Source organism: Drosophila nasuta, chromosome 3 (genome assembly GCF_023558535.2).
Source record: "Drosophila nasuta strain 15112-1781.00 chromosome 3, ASM2355853v1, whole genome shotgun sequence".
Lineage (NCBI taxonomy): Eukaryota > Metazoa > Arthropoda > Insecta > Diptera > Drosophilidae > Drosophila > Drosophila nasuta.
The window spans coordinates 18,818,265-18,833,185 of record NC_083457.1 but is presented as its reverse complement, the minus strand read 5'-3'; the positions used below and the strand labels follow the sequence as shown (position 1 = coordinate 18,833,185).

At 39.9% G+C, this 14,921-nt stretch overlaps 8 protein-coding genes across 10 annotated transcripts; 4 read left to right on the top strand and 4 right to left on the bottom strand.

Annotated features, from left to right (window-relative positions):
* Positions 1 to 478: 478 nt before the first annotated feature.
* On the bottom strand, positions 479 to 1,301 carry LOC132788828 (uncharacterized). The gene has a single exon (XM_060796453.1). It carries the CDS (start codon positions 1,187 to 1,189, stop codon positions 641 to 643), a length of 549 nt encoding a protein of 182 aa, XP_060652436.1. The 5' UTR covers positions 1,190 to 1,301; the 3' UTR covers positions 479 to 640.
* Positions 1,302 to 2,393: 1,092 nt separating this feature from the next.
* On the bottom strand, positions 2,394 to 5,543 carry LOC132788824 (probable nucleoporin Nup54). Its single transcript, XM_060796449.1, has 5 exons — positions 5,324 to 5,543; positions 4,366 to 4,806; positions 3,930 to 4,299; positions 2,862 to 3,432; positions 2,394 to 2,799 (listed from the first exon to the last, which is right to left on the bottom strand). Exons 1-5 carry the CDS (start codon positions 5,376 to 5,378, stop codon positions 2,458 to 2,460), a joined length of 1,779 nt encoding a protein of 592 aa, XP_060652432.1. The 5' UTR covers positions 5,379 to 5,543; the 3' UTR covers positions 2,394 to 2,457.
* Positions 4,733 to 5,330, top strand: LOC132788831 (uncharacterized). 2 transcript variants are annotated; one of them, XM_060796459.1, is made up of 3 exons: positions 4,733 to 4,860; positions 4,925 to 5,060; positions 5,156 to 5,330. In XM_060796459.1, the coding sequence occupies exons 2-3, from the start codon at positions 4,981 to 4,983 to the stop codon at positions 5,259 to 5,261; spliced, it is 186 nt and encodes a 61-aa protein (XP_060652442.1). In that variant the 5' UTR covers positions 4,733 to 4,860; positions 4,925 to 4,980; the 3' UTR covers positions 5,262 to 5,330. The 2 variants fall into 2 exon arrangements, with proteins under 2 accessions (XP_060652442.1, XP_060652441.1); XM_060796458.1 differs by having other exon boundaries at positions 4,800 to 5,060.
* Positions 5,544 to 5,657: 114 nt separating the features above from the next.
* LOC132788829 (uncharacterized) lies at positions 5,658 to 6,419 on the top strand. Of its 2 annotated transcripts, none has more exons than XM_060796456.1 (3): positions 5,658 to 5,755; positions 5,810 to 6,077; positions 6,152 to 6,419. In XM_060796456.1, exons 2-3 carry the CDS (start codon positions 5,905 to 5,907, stop codon positions 6,252 to 6,254), a joined length of 276 nt encoding a protein of 91 aa, XP_060652439.1. In that variant the 5' UTR covers positions 5,658 to 5,755; positions 5,810 to 5,904; the 3' UTR covers positions 6,255 to 6,419. The 2 variants fall into 2 exon arrangements, with proteins under 2 accessions (XP_060652439.1, XP_060652437.1); XM_060796454.1 differs by having other exon boundaries at positions 5,660 to 5,755; positions 5,850 to 6,077.
* Positions 6,420 to 6,542: 123 nt separating this feature from the next.
* LOC132788825 (mevalonate kinase) lies at positions 6,543 to 8,065 on the top strand. The gene has a single exon (XM_060796451.1). It carries the CDS (start codon positions 6,766 to 6,768, stop codon positions 7,945 to 7,947), a length of 1,182 nt encoding a protein of 393 aa, XP_060652434.1. The 5' UTR covers positions 6,543 to 6,765; the 3' UTR covers positions 7,948 to 8,065.
* On the bottom strand, positions 7,972 to 8,669 carry LOC132788830 (transcription elongation factor SPT4). Its single transcript, XM_060796457.1, has 3 exons — positions 8,510 to 8,669; positions 8,263 to 8,425; positions 7,972 to 8,198 (listed from the first exon to the last, which is right to left on the bottom strand). Exons 1-3 carry the CDS (start codon positions 8,576 to 8,578, stop codon positions 8,080 to 8,082), a joined length of 351 nt encoding a protein of 116 aa, XP_060652440.1. The 5' UTR covers positions 8,579 to 8,669; the 3' UTR covers positions 7,972 to 8,079.
* A 1,217-nt stretch (positions 8,670 to 9,886) lies between these two features.
* On the bottom strand, positions 9,887 to 10,935 carry LOC132789584 (uncharacterized). Its single transcript, XM_060797685.1, has 4 exons — positions 10,631 to 10,935; positions 10,417 to 10,566; positions 10,186 to 10,362; positions 9,887 to 10,122 (listed from the first exon to the last, which is right to left on the bottom strand). The coding sequence occupies exons 1-4, from the start codon at positions 10,673 to 10,675 to the stop codon at positions 9,943 to 9,945; spliced, it is 552 nt and encodes a 183-aa protein (XP_060653668.1). The 5' UTR covers positions 10,676 to 10,935; the 3' UTR covers positions 9,887 to 9,942.
* A 218-nt stretch (positions 10,936 to 11,153) lies between these two features.
* Positions 11,154 to 14,877, top strand: LOC132789582 (muskelin). Its single transcript, XM_060797683.1, has 9 exons — positions 11,154 to 11,335; positions 11,757 to 11,969; positions 12,032 to 12,374; positions 12,446 to 13,180; positions 13,238 to 13,456; positions 13,515 to 13,834; positions 13,888 to 14,044; positions 14,113 to 14,245; positions 14,302 to 14,877. The coding sequence occupies exons 1-9, from the start codon at positions 11,154 to 11,156 to the stop codon at positions 14,553 to 14,555; spliced, it is 2,556 nt and encodes an 851-aa protein (XP_060653666.1). The 3' UTR covers positions 14,556 to 14,877.
* Positions 14,878 to 14,921: the final 44 nt, after the last annotated feature.

The following is a 14,921-nucleotide window of genomic DNA, read 5'->3' as shown; positions in this document are numbered from 1 at the left end:
TTATACGACACCTCGTAAAGTGTTGTTTTGTCGCTCGTAGCAGAATGGGAAAACGAAAAAAAGCGAAATAAAAGTATGAAGAATAATAGCACTCAGAGAAATGCACAAAATGCGATATATTTCGCTCTGTTTGCATCTCCCGTTTTCGAGTAACGGTAAAAAAGCTAACGCGCTTAAATTTTAGCTAGACTACAGGTGTTTTAAAACTATACGACACATTAAAATTTTTGTGCACAGTCAACATTTTACTTTATTTATAGTTAATTATTAAAGATTGATAGTTAAAACCGGCGCCCTGCGTTTTTACAATTTCAAAACTTCTCTTAGACATTGATTTAATTAAAGTTTTTAAAATACTACTTTGGTCTATGAGAGAGCAGTGGGTCAAGACCTACAAGGATGCAATTTAAGCACAACATAGTTCTTCCAATTGCATCGGCATTTTTCAAAACTTCAACTGCAAGCGTGTCACTTCAGAATTTCAAGTTCGTTCTTTAATTACTTTTCACTTAATCTTGTTTCTTTTCAGTTTACACTGGGAAACTTAACTCCACACACATATAAATATGTAGATACATATATTTTGGATTTATGTAACTGACTACAATTAAATAACACTTGATCTGAACTTGATCTTGTCCTAGGCTCCAGTTGGCTTAAAGTTGTATGCAAGCTGATGCGCAGGTGCAGCCATTAGATCATCCTCGGGCAGCTGCTCGCCGTGCTGCATGAGCTCTCCAGGCACATTGACGTGGGGCTGATTGTCGGGCGTCTTCACGTGCATGTCCACGGCAAAGAATGAATCATCGAAATTGATGCGACTACGTTCGTCCTGCTCCAAGTAGACAGCCTTGGGAGCATTGCCTCCCATTGCCTTCTCGTAGGTGTTGAGCCACTTCATATTGATGTGCTTGGCATCCGCATTGAATTTCTTGGGCGTCTTCTTTGGCTTGTCCGCGTAGTAGTTGCGTTCCTGCTGCACTCGATGTGGAGGTGGCGCAATTTTCTCCATGCGCTTGCTCTTGGCATCTAGCTTGGGATCGACGTAGTCGAAGAGTGGTAAATAAAAGTTGTAAGGTTGCTCTGTGGGTGGCAGCATGTAAGGCTGTGGCTGCGGATGCGGTTGAGGGTGAATTTGAATCTGAGGTTGCACTTCGCTGGCCGACGTCTGTGCATCCTCGTTCTGCATAACAGCAGGACCAAAGATTTCGCCGGCACGTCGCAGCAAATGCTCCAAACGCTCGATGGTTATGACATGTGGATGCAGAAGCTGCACATCCTCCTGAAGATGAGCACTTCGCGCCAGTCTCGACGATGTGGGCGTGGCATCAATTGTGGCACAAAACACGCACAGCAGCAGCTACAAAATAAATTGATCTTTTAGTCAAAGGTTCAGTTGTAGCAACATTGCAAAAGACACTCACTATTACTATTAGTGACCCATTCAACATGTTGAGTTTGAGATTTGTAGATCTATTGACCGCTTTTTTTAGTTGTCCATATGCGATTGCGACGAGCAGCAGCAGTCACGGAGTTTGCACAGCGAGTAAGGCGGCTTGGGGCACAGCGAATTCATTTATACTCCGAACACTGCAATCATTTTCCCAGACTGCAAACGGAAGCTTTCGGAAGTCTGCGCGCCATCAAGAGAGCGGCAACAACAATGCGAGGCGCCTCCAGACCAGGCACAGTTATCTGGGAAACCGAGTTTCAAACGAGTTTCCACAGCACTAAGAAACTAAATATATAACGAGGCAACACACACACAGACGCTACGCCTGGCTACATAATAATGTTAATGTAACAAGCCGAACCCGAAGCGCCTGGAGTTGAACAAACTGGATGTAAATGGATGATGTGAGTTTGTCACTGGTAATGAGTTCGTTGCAGCTCGAGACAAACAAGCGAAATTGCGTCAAATGGTCAAGTAATCACTACAGAAATTGTCCAATTTCAAACGCAATCGCAAAACCAAAGAAAACTCGGCCGCTGGCTCTGACAGTCCATTGACATCAAATTATGATCAAAACAATGGCGATCCCTTTCTGAAGTCGTTTAACAACTCGGGAAAATCCAATTTGAGTTTTGCATTTTCCACAAGTTTCTACAAATTTTGTCGACACTGCCACAATGCTTTAAAACAATTTAAATATGAGACACTTTAACTGTAGATTTAAGACTATAGTGCCCAGACTGTAAAATCCGTTGCTCACACAATTTCCGCAGCGTGTCTGTGAACTCGTTTCGATTGTTTCCACAAGAGGCACTCACATTTGTTATATTTTATTGTACCTGCCGTAAAAGTGCAAGTTCAAGCTACAGGAAATACTAGACAGGTGGCAATAATAATAAAAAGAAAAAATTAAAAAAGAAAAATAAATGTAACGATTACATCTTGTTCATTGACTCTATATTGGACAAACAACTACATAATTTCGGTACATTGCGAATTGGCAATCATGTTTGCTGTAACTCGGGCAAACCTTTTATGATAATATCGAGCGCTTCGAGATCCTTGCTCACCGTCTCTTTCAAAAACTCCATGGCACGCTGTTGCATGGTCAGAATGGTCTTCATCTCATCCTCGGCATTCTTGTCAATGGTGTAATCATTGCATCCATTGCCGGCGAATTGATTGCGCTGCATTCGAATCTGAGAGAGCAGTTCACTGAGTCGTCCCTTGAACTGTGTCGGCGCCGATACCACGGCCTGCATATTCTGTAGCTTAGTGCGAAGCGCCTCCTCCTCTGGAGACAATGCGCTGCCCACCTTGCGTGTGCATTCCTGCTTCACAACGATCTGTACAAATAATTGAATTATATTACTACAATGTGAATACAAATATTGCTTGCAACTCTTACTCTTAATATGCGATGGCCCATTTCGGCTAGTTTCCGTTTGTGCTCCAAGATTTTCGCCGTTGCCGAGGCGTGTCGCTGCCGCAGCTCCTGCAATTCACCATCGACCTTTTTCATGTATAACGCATGCGTTTCTGTTTCCTGTTCCTGACACTTCAAACGCCACTTAAGATCGCTGAAACCAATCATAGGCACCGGTATGAATTGAGTGGCATCCGGATTGTCCAAATTGGCCTGTCGCCACATGCGTGGATCAACACTTCGTGGCGGATTCTCTAGGTACTCTTTAATTTGATCCTCGTCAAGCGCCGTTAGTGCGAACACCGAATTGATGCCCAAATTGGTCAATTGCTGCCCAAATCTGCTTGCCTGATTCAAATACATGGACAGTTCAGTGGCAAGTATACGTTTGCTGTCGTTTGGTCCATGTGTCATTTGAAGTTTCTCCTCCACATAAATGACCATTTGGCATTTCTTATTCTCCAGCTCTTTGAGCACATCGATGTGGACCAAAATATTTGGCTTGCTGCCCATCAAGCTGTGCAACGTTTGTATAATCTGTTGTTGTTGTGTCCTGAAAATGTATTAAATCGAAAAGTGTAAACATTTGAAATATTTATACTTAAAAATAAAATAATCTCAAAGCCAAACTATCTCTAGCCAAACAATAAATATCTCCTGATAAATATCTCTAATTATCGTTATTTAAATTCAAAAAGACTATTTGTAAATGCTTTATACATTATTCTACTTCTGTCTAGACTTAAACATAACAACATCTTAAAACCAGAAGTGCAATACTACAAATATGTATGTATGCTTCTTCAATATTCAAACTTTCTTAAAATCACATGCGATTTAATCGAATATTTTAAACATTTACCAACAAAATTATAATACTACAATTTAGACAATGAAATAAAACTAAACCTTGTACACAATTATTTTCAGTCTAAATTCATTTTCTTTAAGTTAAATGTTAAGTTATTGTTTTCACTACAAATCAAAACAATTTCAAAATTTAAAGTGTCTCACTTAAAATGCCATTAGTTTAAAAACAATGTGACTTACTTAATTGTCGCCAACTCTCGATCGAAATTGAGTGCAACCAATCCCAATTTGTTATCCTTGCCAGGCATGCGACTGTAGCCAATTGCCTTAAAGCGACAGAGGTAATTCTCCTGCGTTATGTCCACAGGCGCTGCACTTTGGGAATAAAATAACTTGCCGGTGCCCCACATGGCCTGCAGATAATTCCATTTGGCGACAATATTGTCGCGCTCATCGCCAAAAATTGAGACATTCAGAATGGACTGTGCAAACGCCTCGTCTGCTGAGATGGCAACAGGTTGTTGCTGTGGCTGGCCGAGCATAAAATTCGTACCACCGAAGCCCCCAAAACCTGGTGTAACAGTCGTTGCAGCAGCCGGTTTGCCAAAAGCTGCAAGCATATGCAATTCATATTTAAGTTAATTGCCTGAAGACGTTAGGTGTTGTTGCATATTACCTGATCCAAAGGTGCCACCGCCAAATGCCGATGGCTGGCTAGCGCCAAAGCCACCAAACGTTGGCGCTGTTGTTGTGGTTCCCCCAAAGCCCCCAAATCCAGTTGCAGGCGCAGTGCTGGTAGATAATTGACCAAAACCACTGAAAGCAGGAGGCGCTGCAGCGGGTGTCGCAAACAAACTGGGTTGACTTGTCGCTGTCGCCGCCGCACCGAAGCCACCAAATCCACCGCCCAGTGTCGATGTGGGTGCCGATGTTGTCGCCGTGCCAAATGCTGTGGATGCGGTGCCAAATGCTGGTGCAGATATCGCGCTACCAAACGCCGGCGCCGCAGATGCAGCTGGCGCTCCAAATGCCGGTGCTACTGTCGCTGTTGTCGCTCCAAATGCCGGTGCCGCTGCTCCTGTTGTTGCTCCAAATGATGAACCAAACATTCCGCCCGCTGTTCAACATACAAAAGAGAGATAACAATAAATATAAAAGGGGTCAACATTGGGTAAGCTTTGCTGCAGGTTCAGCTTCCGTCTAACAAATGTTATCAGTGTCACAAATTGTTGAAGCTTTTAGTACAGCTTGGAAGTTGGACACCAGCAGATGTGTCTTTGTATTTCTAAGAATGTCGCTGCTGCTTATTTTTATATTGGTTACAACATTATCTGCTCTAGCCTACATTGGTTATGTTCTGCACAAGAAAGGGTAAGCATAGATTGAACACTATTGTTCTTGCCCTAAACACCATGTTCATTGCCAACTACTCAGTTAGTAACTCTCATGTTTGTCTTGTATTGCAGAATTAATCCAAAGGAAATACGTGTGAACAGCATACAGGGAGCAAAGCAACTGCTAACATTGCCCTCAAATGCTGGACCTCAACGTTATTTGGCCAAAAATGCTTGAATCTTTACACAATAATACAAATCCCTCTCAGCAACACCTGAGGAATTGAGGAAAGTACTCACGTTTAGCCGGCGTGCTTGTCGCGCCAAGCGATGTGTTGCCACCAAAGAAGGACATGACTGTTAAGATCCTAGACTGTCGAAGCAAATGACACCTTTTCTTCCTTACGGCTTATTAAAAGTTGTTTACGTATTTTTATAATAAAAACAAACTTAACAATAAAAAAAACGTAAAATTTTGGCGCTTCAAGAAAGTGCAAAATTGCTTTAGGAATGAGCGATCTGCGATATATTCGATTTCATGTGAGTAATGTGTAATCGATTGCTATCGATAGCGCAAAGGGCATATTTTGAGCTTAAGCCTTGCTGACATCACAAATTTGATTGAACTGCCTTTACAAATATTTCATTAATTAAAACTGCAAAATATGATCAATAAAACTAAACCATTTTTGTTGTGTTTTACATTTTAATGCAAATATTTGGTCTAAAGAGGTATGTTTATCAATTATATCGAAATATGTCCTCAACTGACGTCACTGAATAAAGTATCGCTAGCTATCTCACATAATCGATATTTCGCCGCTAGAGACTGCAAAATTCGTGTGCAAACGCATACAAGAAAAAATAAAAATACAAAAAAGATGAGTAGTGAATGTAAATACGATGCAAAACACTTGGAAGACAAGCTGAGAGCGAGATTTGAACCAAGCCATGTAGAAGTAACCGACGATTCTGACGGATGTGGTGCTAAATTCAGCGTTATCATAGTGTCTAAAGAATTTGTGGGACAATCATTGCTAAAAAAACACAGATTGTAAGAACTATTCTTCAGTTTTGATTGCTTATCACGTTTTGTTAATAATTCGTTTACACACGTTTATTTTGAAGGGTAAACCAATCGCTTGCTGAAGAACTAAAGTCAATTCACGCTTTCTCACAAAAGGCATACACCCCCGAAGAGTGGGAGAAAGTGCAGCAACAACAACAGTAATAACAACAACTCAACAGCAATACTAATAACAGCAACAACTACTACAAGAGCAACATTTGCCGTAACCTGTTGATGTCGTAGCGACCGAAACTGAAACCGAAACCTGTACATATGTATGTTTGCATGTATGTATGTATGTAAAAGCAACCAACAACAAAAACAACAGAAACCAGCCAACGTTGGATGAACATTAACAACCAGTCGAAACCGAAAAACAGTTGAACAAAGAAAGTGAAAGGGAAACAGCCAATGAACGGAGCTCCACAATAAAAAAAAAATTACCGCAAATTTCGCAAAAATAAAAACATTACATAAAAATCAGAAATAGTCATCCAAAAAAATATCAAACAAAAATAAAACAAAAAGAGTGAGAACTTTACTACACACAAGTGACCCACGGTGACGCCATTTTGCCTGAACTGGTGCTATTTTGACCCCTACACATTACAAATTCAAATTAACCAGCAGATAAAACTCACAGAAAAGTAGCAAAACAACAGTATCGAGAACAATGCTCAAGTTCCAGGTTCACTCCCCTGGCAAGGTGATTTTACATGGCGAACACGCGGTTGTCTATCACAAGCCCGCTTTGGCCGCCGTCGTTGGCCTGGGTACTAAACTGCAGCTGCGCTCCCAGGAAGGTAGCCAGGTGGCCAGCTTTCAGCTGGATGCATTGAACTGCACTCTGGAAATCAATTTGCAGGAATTCAATGCATTTCTCACCAACTTCCGCCAAAAATATCCTGGAGATAAATTAGACAGCACAGCCAAATTAATGGAGGAAGTTCGTTCCGAGGTATCCAAGCAGCTGGAACGCAGCGTGGGCAGTACACCTAAACAGCACACACAACGCGCCTTCATTTCCATTTATTATCTGCTTGCGGGCGCTGTCCTCACAGCACCCAATCAACCGACGCTGACACTTCAGACGGGTTTCCAGGTGCATGTTGACACGGAACTGAATGTGGGCGCTGGTCTTGGCAGTTCCGCTTCATATGGCGCCGCTTTGGCTACCGCTTTTCTCATCTTAGCTGGCCACTTCGATCAGTCCAGCTACTTGCAGGATGAAAACTTGGCACTGATTTCCCAATGGGCTTACGAATCGGAGCGTGTCAATCATGGTACACCATCGGGAGTGGATAACACTGTATGTACCTATGGCGGCATTTTGCGTTTCGTCAAGGGTCAAGGTTTTCAGTCACTGAAAATCCATAAACCACTCAATATTCTGCTGGTGGATAGTCGAGTCAGTCGCAGCACCGCGGACATTGTGGCCAAGGTGCGTCACCTGGCCGAGGATTTTCCGCAACTAATTGAGGCCATCTGGCAAGCCTGTGAGCAGCTGGTGAACTCAGCAGTGCCGCTTTACGAGAGTTTTGGCAATGCACAGGATGACAGCCAAAAGTTTGAGAAACTCGAACGTCTCTTTCAGATCAACAACGATCTGTTAAAGGCCATCGGTGTGACACATCCAAAGCTGGAGCAAATCTTTACAATTGCCTTCAAGCGTGGTTTCTTCTCCAAGTTGACGGGTGCTGGTGCTGGCGGCTATGCCATTGTGCTTCTGCCCGAGAACTTTGAATGCAACGAGGTGTACTGGAAGCTGAAGGAGGAACTGGAGGGTGCTGGCTTTGGTGTGCATGTGACAACAGCAGGTGGCGAGGGATTGCGTGTAACCTCGTTGGATAACTGATAAACTAAACTACAACATATATAACACCTTTTACTTACAAATGTATTTTACTCTAAATGTATGTAGATGTACTCATGGTTTCGTTATTACTTAAAATAAATATTTTATATGCTGATTATGAATGATGTTTAGCTAACGTTGACTTCTATCCCTCGACTTGAAGACGATGCCTCGATTCTTCATGTCACGCAGCGTCGAGTGTGGCAAAGTGCCCGAAACGGAAATCGCGTAAATGCCCCGAGTAAAGCGAGCTGAAAGACGCAACATGGTTAGTTAGCTCTACATTTTTCTATAATTAACATTGAATTTAAATACCCAAACGTTGCCATTTTGCGACCCAAGAATCAGTGGGTGTTGTCAGTGCGATAATGCCATCGAAATTGTTGCTAGTGTGATCATAGACATTGTCTTTGTTGTTCTTCATGCGCAGGAATTCCTCACAATTCTCACAGCCATCAGTTTCAAATTGATCGAATGTCTTTAATAAATGGGAAAAAGCGGCATATGTTGAATATAAAATGTGTACGCGTGTACTTTTTCAACAAAACTGATAAACATTTACCTTGACTAAGGAGCAAACCAAACAGGCGCGTAGACCACGCAAATCTTTTGGAATTGCGTCAAATGACATCTTAAAATTGATTTATAACACAGCACGTTGGTTAAAATTAAATAAAAGATGTTTGGCAAGCAAGAAGAGTGTAAATACAAAACGATAATCTCATCGAATGCAAGCCTCCAAATATCGGCTAGCAAAATTCATGACATATCTCTATATATCGATAACTTTGAAATACTCAATACAAATATACCAAAATACTATTGAAATTTACGTGAACTAATAGCCTCTTTCCACCTCACTCAGTTTTTCTACGTTTTTTAAAGTCCCGTTTCGGGGTTTCCATCTGCACGAACCGAGAAATATGGGCAACGGTAAAATTCTCAATATGGCCGCTCTGAAATGTCAGCTGTTCAAATGTAAACACGAGTTGGCGAACAATTCAAAAAACAGCACGCGCATTTTAAAATGGAAAATTTTATTAAATTGCAGGATTTTTATGAGGATTTTGACGAAGTGGAGGGAAAATTAGCGGAGTATAGAGTATAGGCCATTGCCAATAGTAAAGAAATCGCCATCAGTTTGGGGCTATGTACATAAGTAGATTTGCTGGCAGCAATGTAATATTTACATAAATACATTTACTTTTTAGCAACAGCATGGGTGTTTTTGGGAGCGCGATGTTCCTGGAAACAACGAATCATTTTTTTAAGATAATTTTCGAATTAATAGGGAGGAGTTTGGCACCCTTGTGGAGCCTTTGTGGATTGGCCAAAAAAGGCACTACATATATCCTCCCATAACTCGAACAACATAGCCTCGTGGATGCCACTCCACGATATTGACGGCTTTCGAGTTTTTTGGCTCATCTAAAATATACAAAATTTGCTTTAAAAAGCAAAATAAAATTTTAATTTTTCTATTTTCATACCTTGGCGCACTTTAATGTCAGCTGTTTTCTTAGTGGTGAGCTCTTTTTCGTTGTCATATCGATCAAAATATCGATAATTACCCAAAAAGTGCGTTCGCTATTTCTACGTAGCTCGCGAACGTAGAAAAACCGACGTTTTTTTCTTATGGGTTTTTACATGGGGTGAACGTAACATTCGGCCTGAACGTGAAAAAACCAAAGAAAACCAAAGAAAACCGTGCGGTGGAAAGAGGCTATAAGACAGTTCCGGTTCTGACTGGTTCCATCTGTCCGGTGGACTTTATAACAGGTCCACTTTCGAAATTTGTACCGTCTCACAGGAAATTCTAGCTTTGTTCGACACGACAAAGTAATAGTCATTTATTATTGTTTTTCTCTCATTTAAAATGGAACTAGAAGAAGGATTGCTGACCCCAATTATTCTTAAAATAAGAGTCAAAGGCCATACAAATTAGTTAGCTTTTGTATTGTTTATATTATGAAACAAATTAAGTCAAGAATATAATTAATTCCGATGGGGCTTCTTTTTGTGATAGATCTCGGTGGCATCAAAATAAAGTAACACGGAGCCTAAAAAGGCCGATGGATTAGTTTGAGTAAACTTAATAGACAGTTTATATTCCTGAAGTGGTAGCGGAGGAATGGAAACTTCATCTAATGTAAAATTACGGGCGTATAAATGTCCCTTTTAATTTAAAAAAATGGTGTATTTAATTAGTTTACATTTATTTAATCGTAGTTAACTTACCGAAAATGGACAAGTATGATTTAAATTGGTATATATTCTAAAATGTTCCATCGCATATTTCTCTAAAAAATTCCTGGCATTCGATTTGCGGAGAAGATCGCAAATGTTGTACTGCAGTTGTGTAATTAATGGTTTATACAAATTGCTGCTATCGCGATAAAATATCTCCGCAAGCAACTAAAAGATTACAGCAAGAAGATTAAAATTCTTTTTATATGTTTATTTAATTACATGAGCATTTGTAATTTCTCCAATAATATCACCATCAATGTTAAGTATCGATCGTGTCCAATTAATTGGTTTAAGAACACATGAAATATTCGCAAAATATTTTTTGTTTGCATTGCACTCAGCCTTTTTTGTTTTGAAATATACACCATTCTATAAAAAAGAATTCCCAAAATGTAATGAATAAAAATGTGAAAATTTCGTTTCGAAAACATACGCAATATATGAAGCTAAACAACACGAATAGCAGTAGCTTAAACATTCTGAGATTTATTCTGTTTGACGTTCTGTACTAAAATACGCGTTGTAAATTAAAATTAAAATTTTGTATTGCTTATCGATGATCTTATTATGCCTAATGACCAGGTAATTAACATGTATGTTGAAGAAACCGCGTTTGTTGGGGTGTTTCGGTTGACACACATGGTTGTGATTATATATACATATAATAGCTAAATGAGACTGTTGTGATTTATTTTTAAATGACAAAGGGAATTTAAAAACACATTTGATTCAATAAAACCATTCATGATGTGAGGAGCTTACGAACATGGGGTGGAGCGCATTCGTTAAATGTGAATTTGAGTCACTTGTCGGCGTTTTCCTGTGAATGCCATTTATTAACTTTGGAAGTGGACGATAATTGTTGTTTTGTTGCATCGGATTGCCGGCAATATACACTTGGTGATAAAATATTTATTTAATTCAAAGTACTGCAAGTGTTCAACAGCCACATTGAGATGTCTTCGTCCACGTCAACAACTTCCAGTCCAACGGACAGCTCAAATGGTTCTTTGGCAATTTCATATGGTGCCCTGCCCCTGGTGCCTGGTGCGAATTCGCAGAAGCCTTTCACGCTTTCCGAGCGCCTTAGCTTTGAGATTCACCGTTACTCCAGCTATTCGCCCAACTATTTGCCTGAGTAAGTTTACAGTGCTTCTCTAGAAAAGCTGTAAAGTTTCAAAACACACACACACACACCCATGTTCTTATGCATAAGTATAAAGATTTGTTTGAAAACATACAGTGTCGGCCAAAAGAATTGTCAATAATGGGGTATTCCCGTTTTTAGGCATAGGTTTTTTTATATTTGCACTTTAATATATCGTGAAATATTTAGCATACATATTTTCATGTGTATATTAAGAAAAAAACAAATAACATTTTACCTCTTAAAAAAAACAATGCAAATATTGCCAATAAAATTTCCCATCACTGTTTATGCTTGTAGAGGGGAACTCGTCCCGCCTCTAGATCTGTAAACTTAGCATTTCGTAATTGTTTTTGTCAACTGCGCAGCTTTTGCCACTGAATATATTTACGGTCCCATTTCACAATTTCAGAAATGTACTCGTCGACTGTCCAAATGATCAAACCTCTCGTTGGTCCGCCTATACGAATAGCCCACCACAATTTCTTACCCTGAAGCTCAAACGTCCCGCCATTGTGAAGAAGATCAAATTTGGGAAATTTGAAAAATCACACGTTTGTAACATTAAAAAATTTCGAGTTTTTGGTGGCTTAGAAGATGAGCATATGGTACTACTACTAGAAGCGTAAGTTTTCGATATCGATATTTCCTAAAATTAAATAGTTAATCATCTTTATCTATTAACAGTGGCCTTAAAAACGATAATATACCTGAAGTATTCAATTTGCGTTGCATGACTGAGGATGGCTCGGAGAACCTGCCCATTTTATATTTAAAAATCGTGCCATTATTGTCTTGGAGTCCATCCTTCAATTTCAGTATCTGGTATATTGAGCTGCATGGCCAGGATGATCCTATGTACACCTCTGCTCGCATGAAAAACTACAATATGCTGCGTGAAACTGAGATTATTAAACTGTGCCTGAAACACTTCCGCCAACAGGGTTATATGGAAGCTTTTGGCGCCCTACAGGAACAGACAAATGTGCGTCTAGAGCATCCGCTTATAAGCGAACTTCATAAGTATTTGGTAATTATAGTTATTCAGTACAAATTACGAATTGTATGGACATGTGTATATGTTTTTTAATATGTCCACAGGTGGTACAGGGTAATTTTGAGCGAGCCGAAGAGTTTGTTGCTGAGTGCATTGAGGATGGTCTAATGGATGAGTATTTGCATAAGCAGGACTATAAGCATGCTTGGCATATGAAACACACTGAGAGTGACGTAAAGCCCGGCAATCGTGGTGGTCATCAGCTGGCTGTTGACACTAAGAAGCGACTTATATATTTATATGGCGGTTGGGATGGCTATCAGGATCTGAGCGATTTGTGGGTATTCAATATAGAGCTGGATGAATGGACGCTGCTGTGTGATCGTTCGGAGCTAATTAAGGGTCCAACGCCACGTTCTTGTCACAAGATGATCTTCGATCCCATTAGCGAAAACATTTTCATGCTAGGGCGTTATCTCGACAACTCGATACGAACCAGCGATTACATTAAGAGTGACTTTTACCTATACGACACACGGTCAAATGGATGGATGCAAATTTGCGATGATACCAGTCAAGTTGGTGGGCCACATCTAGTCTACGATCATCAGATGTGCATCGACACCGATAAACGAACAATCTATATTTTTGGTGGCAAAATACTCACGCCACGAAGTGCCACATCTTCGGTGGAGCCAGAGTACTCTGGCCTGTTCTCGTATCATATTGCTACAGACACATGGACACAGATACTTGTCGATTGCCACCATGCCAGCGCAGCACAAACGGATATTATGTCAATTAAATCTCGTATTACCCACTGCATGGTGTTTCATAATGTAATGAAAACCCAATTTGGATTTGTTTATGTTTATGACAATATTTATGATTTGCAGAAACAACGAAAGCTTTACATTTATGGTGGCCAACGAGGAAAGGAGGACCTGGATGAGTTGCTAACTTACGACGTGGATACTCAGGCCATTTCAGTTCTTAATAAGGAGCATTCACATCATGGCAATACATCAACCTCGGAGGCAAAATTCGAACCATCATCCGGTTATACTTTGCGAGCTACAATTGATTGTGATCGAGATGAAATTTATATTTTCTCAGTACGTTTTAATAACTAAACTATAAATCTTTGCCCAACTAACCCTAATGTTTTTGCAGAGCCTGAATAAGATTAAGGATCGACGTGATGTACATCATGTCGAGCCGTCAAACTCCTTTTGGGTTTACTCATTGCGCACACACAAGTGGTCACGGATCTATTACTGCCGTCATAGTACTCAAGATATCAATTCCATTAATAGGGCAAATGTTTTGGGTACCACTAAAATCGATGGGTGCTTGGAACCATGTCCGCGATATGCTCATCAGATGGTCTACGATGAGTTAGCTAAGACGCACTATCTCTTTGGTGGTAATCCAGGCATTTCTCAGTATCAGCAACTGCGTTTGGATGACTTTTGGTTGCTGAATTTGGAAAAGTAATCTCGAAATTTACTTATGCATGTCAATTACTAATCAAGACTAATTACAGGCCAAAACGTGAGGAAATATTAAAACATTGTCGCTATCTAATACGAAAACTTCGCTACGAGGAAATGGTGCGCATAGAACCTTTGAAAGCGATGCAGTATCTTAGGCATCATATATCTGAAGTAATAGATCATACCGATGCAGAGCAACTAAACAACGTGTGTATAATCTAATTCTAACTATATAAGAAATTATTATATATTATTAACTTTTATTTCCACAACAGTTCCATAAGCTGGCATCATTACTCTTCAAGCCCCATGAAATCAGCCATGACGCTACTCTGAGTCAAAAAACTACACCTGAGAAGTGCGCTGAGACTGAAAGATTTGATGAAGCGTCCGATGAGATCTTAAAGGGTAAGTTTCAATTGCAATTGTTAAACGTTTCTTAAACTAATTATGTATACAATTAGCTGAAATGACAGAAGTAATTGGACTGGTGACTGCTGAAAATATGTCAATCGAATCAAATGAAAGCCTGGCCACGTCTGGGATATCGGAGACAGCGTCCAGTCCCAGTAACTCGTCGTGCACCAAACGAGCGCGTACCGAGTCCAGTTGTGAGAAACAAAATCGTCGAGCTTTTCTTTTCAACAAATTGGTGCAACTGATGCCAGCAAGCATGGTGCAGCCAGAGCGCAATTTGAGCGATTTTGTGGTCATTTAACTGTGCCAATCACAAATGCATATGCAGGCAAAAACGACATTATTTATAAGTATTTCAATGTTTACGTTAATTATTTGGAAATGTTATATATGCTTGATTCAAACGCTAAATGTGAATGTGATACTCAATTCGTCCTTACTTTCCTTTTGTTTATTTCAATGTTAAGTTTATCGGCTGGTGCTAAGCACCATTTAGCGTGTGCTAAATATTGAATTGAAATTATCTGCAACACAAAGCTATTTTCATTGTGATAGTTAATTTAACAACATGAAAGCAAAGGTTATTGCGTTTAAGTCGAAATACTATAAAAAAAAATGTGAAATTTGTTAACTTTAAATTTAGATTAGATATAAACAATAAGTTTGA

Coding starts and splice junctions, on each gene's coding strand:
- LOC132788824 (XM_060796449.1), bottom strand. CDS start 5,378: ATGTCCTTCTTTGGTGGCAACACATCGCTTGGCGCGACAAGCACGCCG. Junction 4,807..5,323: donor GACAAGCACGCCGGCTAAAC/GTGAGTACTTTC, acceptor TATGTTGAACAG/CGGGCGGAATGTTTGGTTCA. Junction 3,433..3,929: donor CGAGAGTTGGCGACAATTAA/GTAAGTCACATT, acceptor ATACATTTTCAG/GACACAACAACAACAGATTA.
- LOC132788829 (XM_060796454.1), top strand. CDS start 5,733: ATGCAAATATTTGGTCTAAAGAG. Junction 5,756..5,849: donor CAAATATTTGGTCTAAAGAG/GTATGTTTATCA, acceptor TTTCGCCGCTAG/AGACTGCAAAATTCGTGTGC. Junction 6,078..6,151: donor TTGCTAAAAAAACACAGATT/GTAAGAACTATT, acceptor TTTATTTTGAAG/GGTAAACCAATCGCTTGCTG.
- LOC132788830 (XM_060796457.1), bottom strand. CDS start 8,578: ATGTCATTTGACGCAATTCCAAAAGATTTGCGTGGTCTACGCGCCTGT. Junction 8,426..8,509: donor TGGTTTGCTCCTTAGTCAAG/GTAAATGTTTAT, acceptor CATTTATTAAAG/ACATTCGATCAATTTGAAAC. Junction 8,199..8,262: donor CGCAAAATGGCAACGTTTGG/GTATTTAAATTC, acceptor TGCGTCTTTCAG/CTCGCTTTACTCGGGGCATT.
- LOC132788831 (XM_060796458.1), top strand. CDS start 4,897: ATGTTATCAGTGTCACAAATTGTTGAAGCTTTTAGTACAGCTTGGAAG. Junction 5,061..5,155: donor TATGTTCTGCACAAGAAAGG/GTAAGCATAGAT, acceptor CTTGTATTGCAG/AATTAATCCAAAGGAAATAC.
- LOC132789582 (XM_060797683.1), top strand. CDS start 11,154: ATGTCTTCGTCCACGTCAACAACTTCCAGTCCAACGGACAGCTCAAAT. Junction 11,336..11,756: donor TCGCCCAACTATTTGCCTGA/GTAAGTTTACAG, acceptor TCACAATTTCAG/AAATGTACTCGTCGACTGTC. Junction 14,246..14,301: donor GTCCGATGAGATCTTAAAGG/GTAAGTTTCAAT, acceptor GTATACAATTAG/CTGAAATGACAGAAGTAATT.
- LOC132788825 (XM_060796451.1), top strand. CDS start 6,766: ATGCTCAAGTTCCAGGTTCACTCCCCTGGCAAGGTGATTTTACATGGC.
- LOC132789584 (XM_060797685.1), bottom strand. CDS start 10,675: ATGTTTAAGCTACTGCTATTCGTGTTGTTTAGCTTCATATATTGC. Junction 10,567..10,630: donor TGTTTAGCTTCATATATTGC/GTATGTTTTCGA, acceptor TCTTTTTTATAG/AATGGTGTATATTTCAAAAC. Junction 10,363..10,416: donor GAGAAATTACAAATGCTCAT/GTAATTAAATAA, acceptor GTAATCTTTTAG/TTGCTTGCGGAGATATTTTA.
- LOC132788828 (XM_060796453.1), bottom strand. CDS start 1,189: ATGCAGAACGAGGATGCACAGACGTCGGCCAGCGAAGTGCAACCTCAG.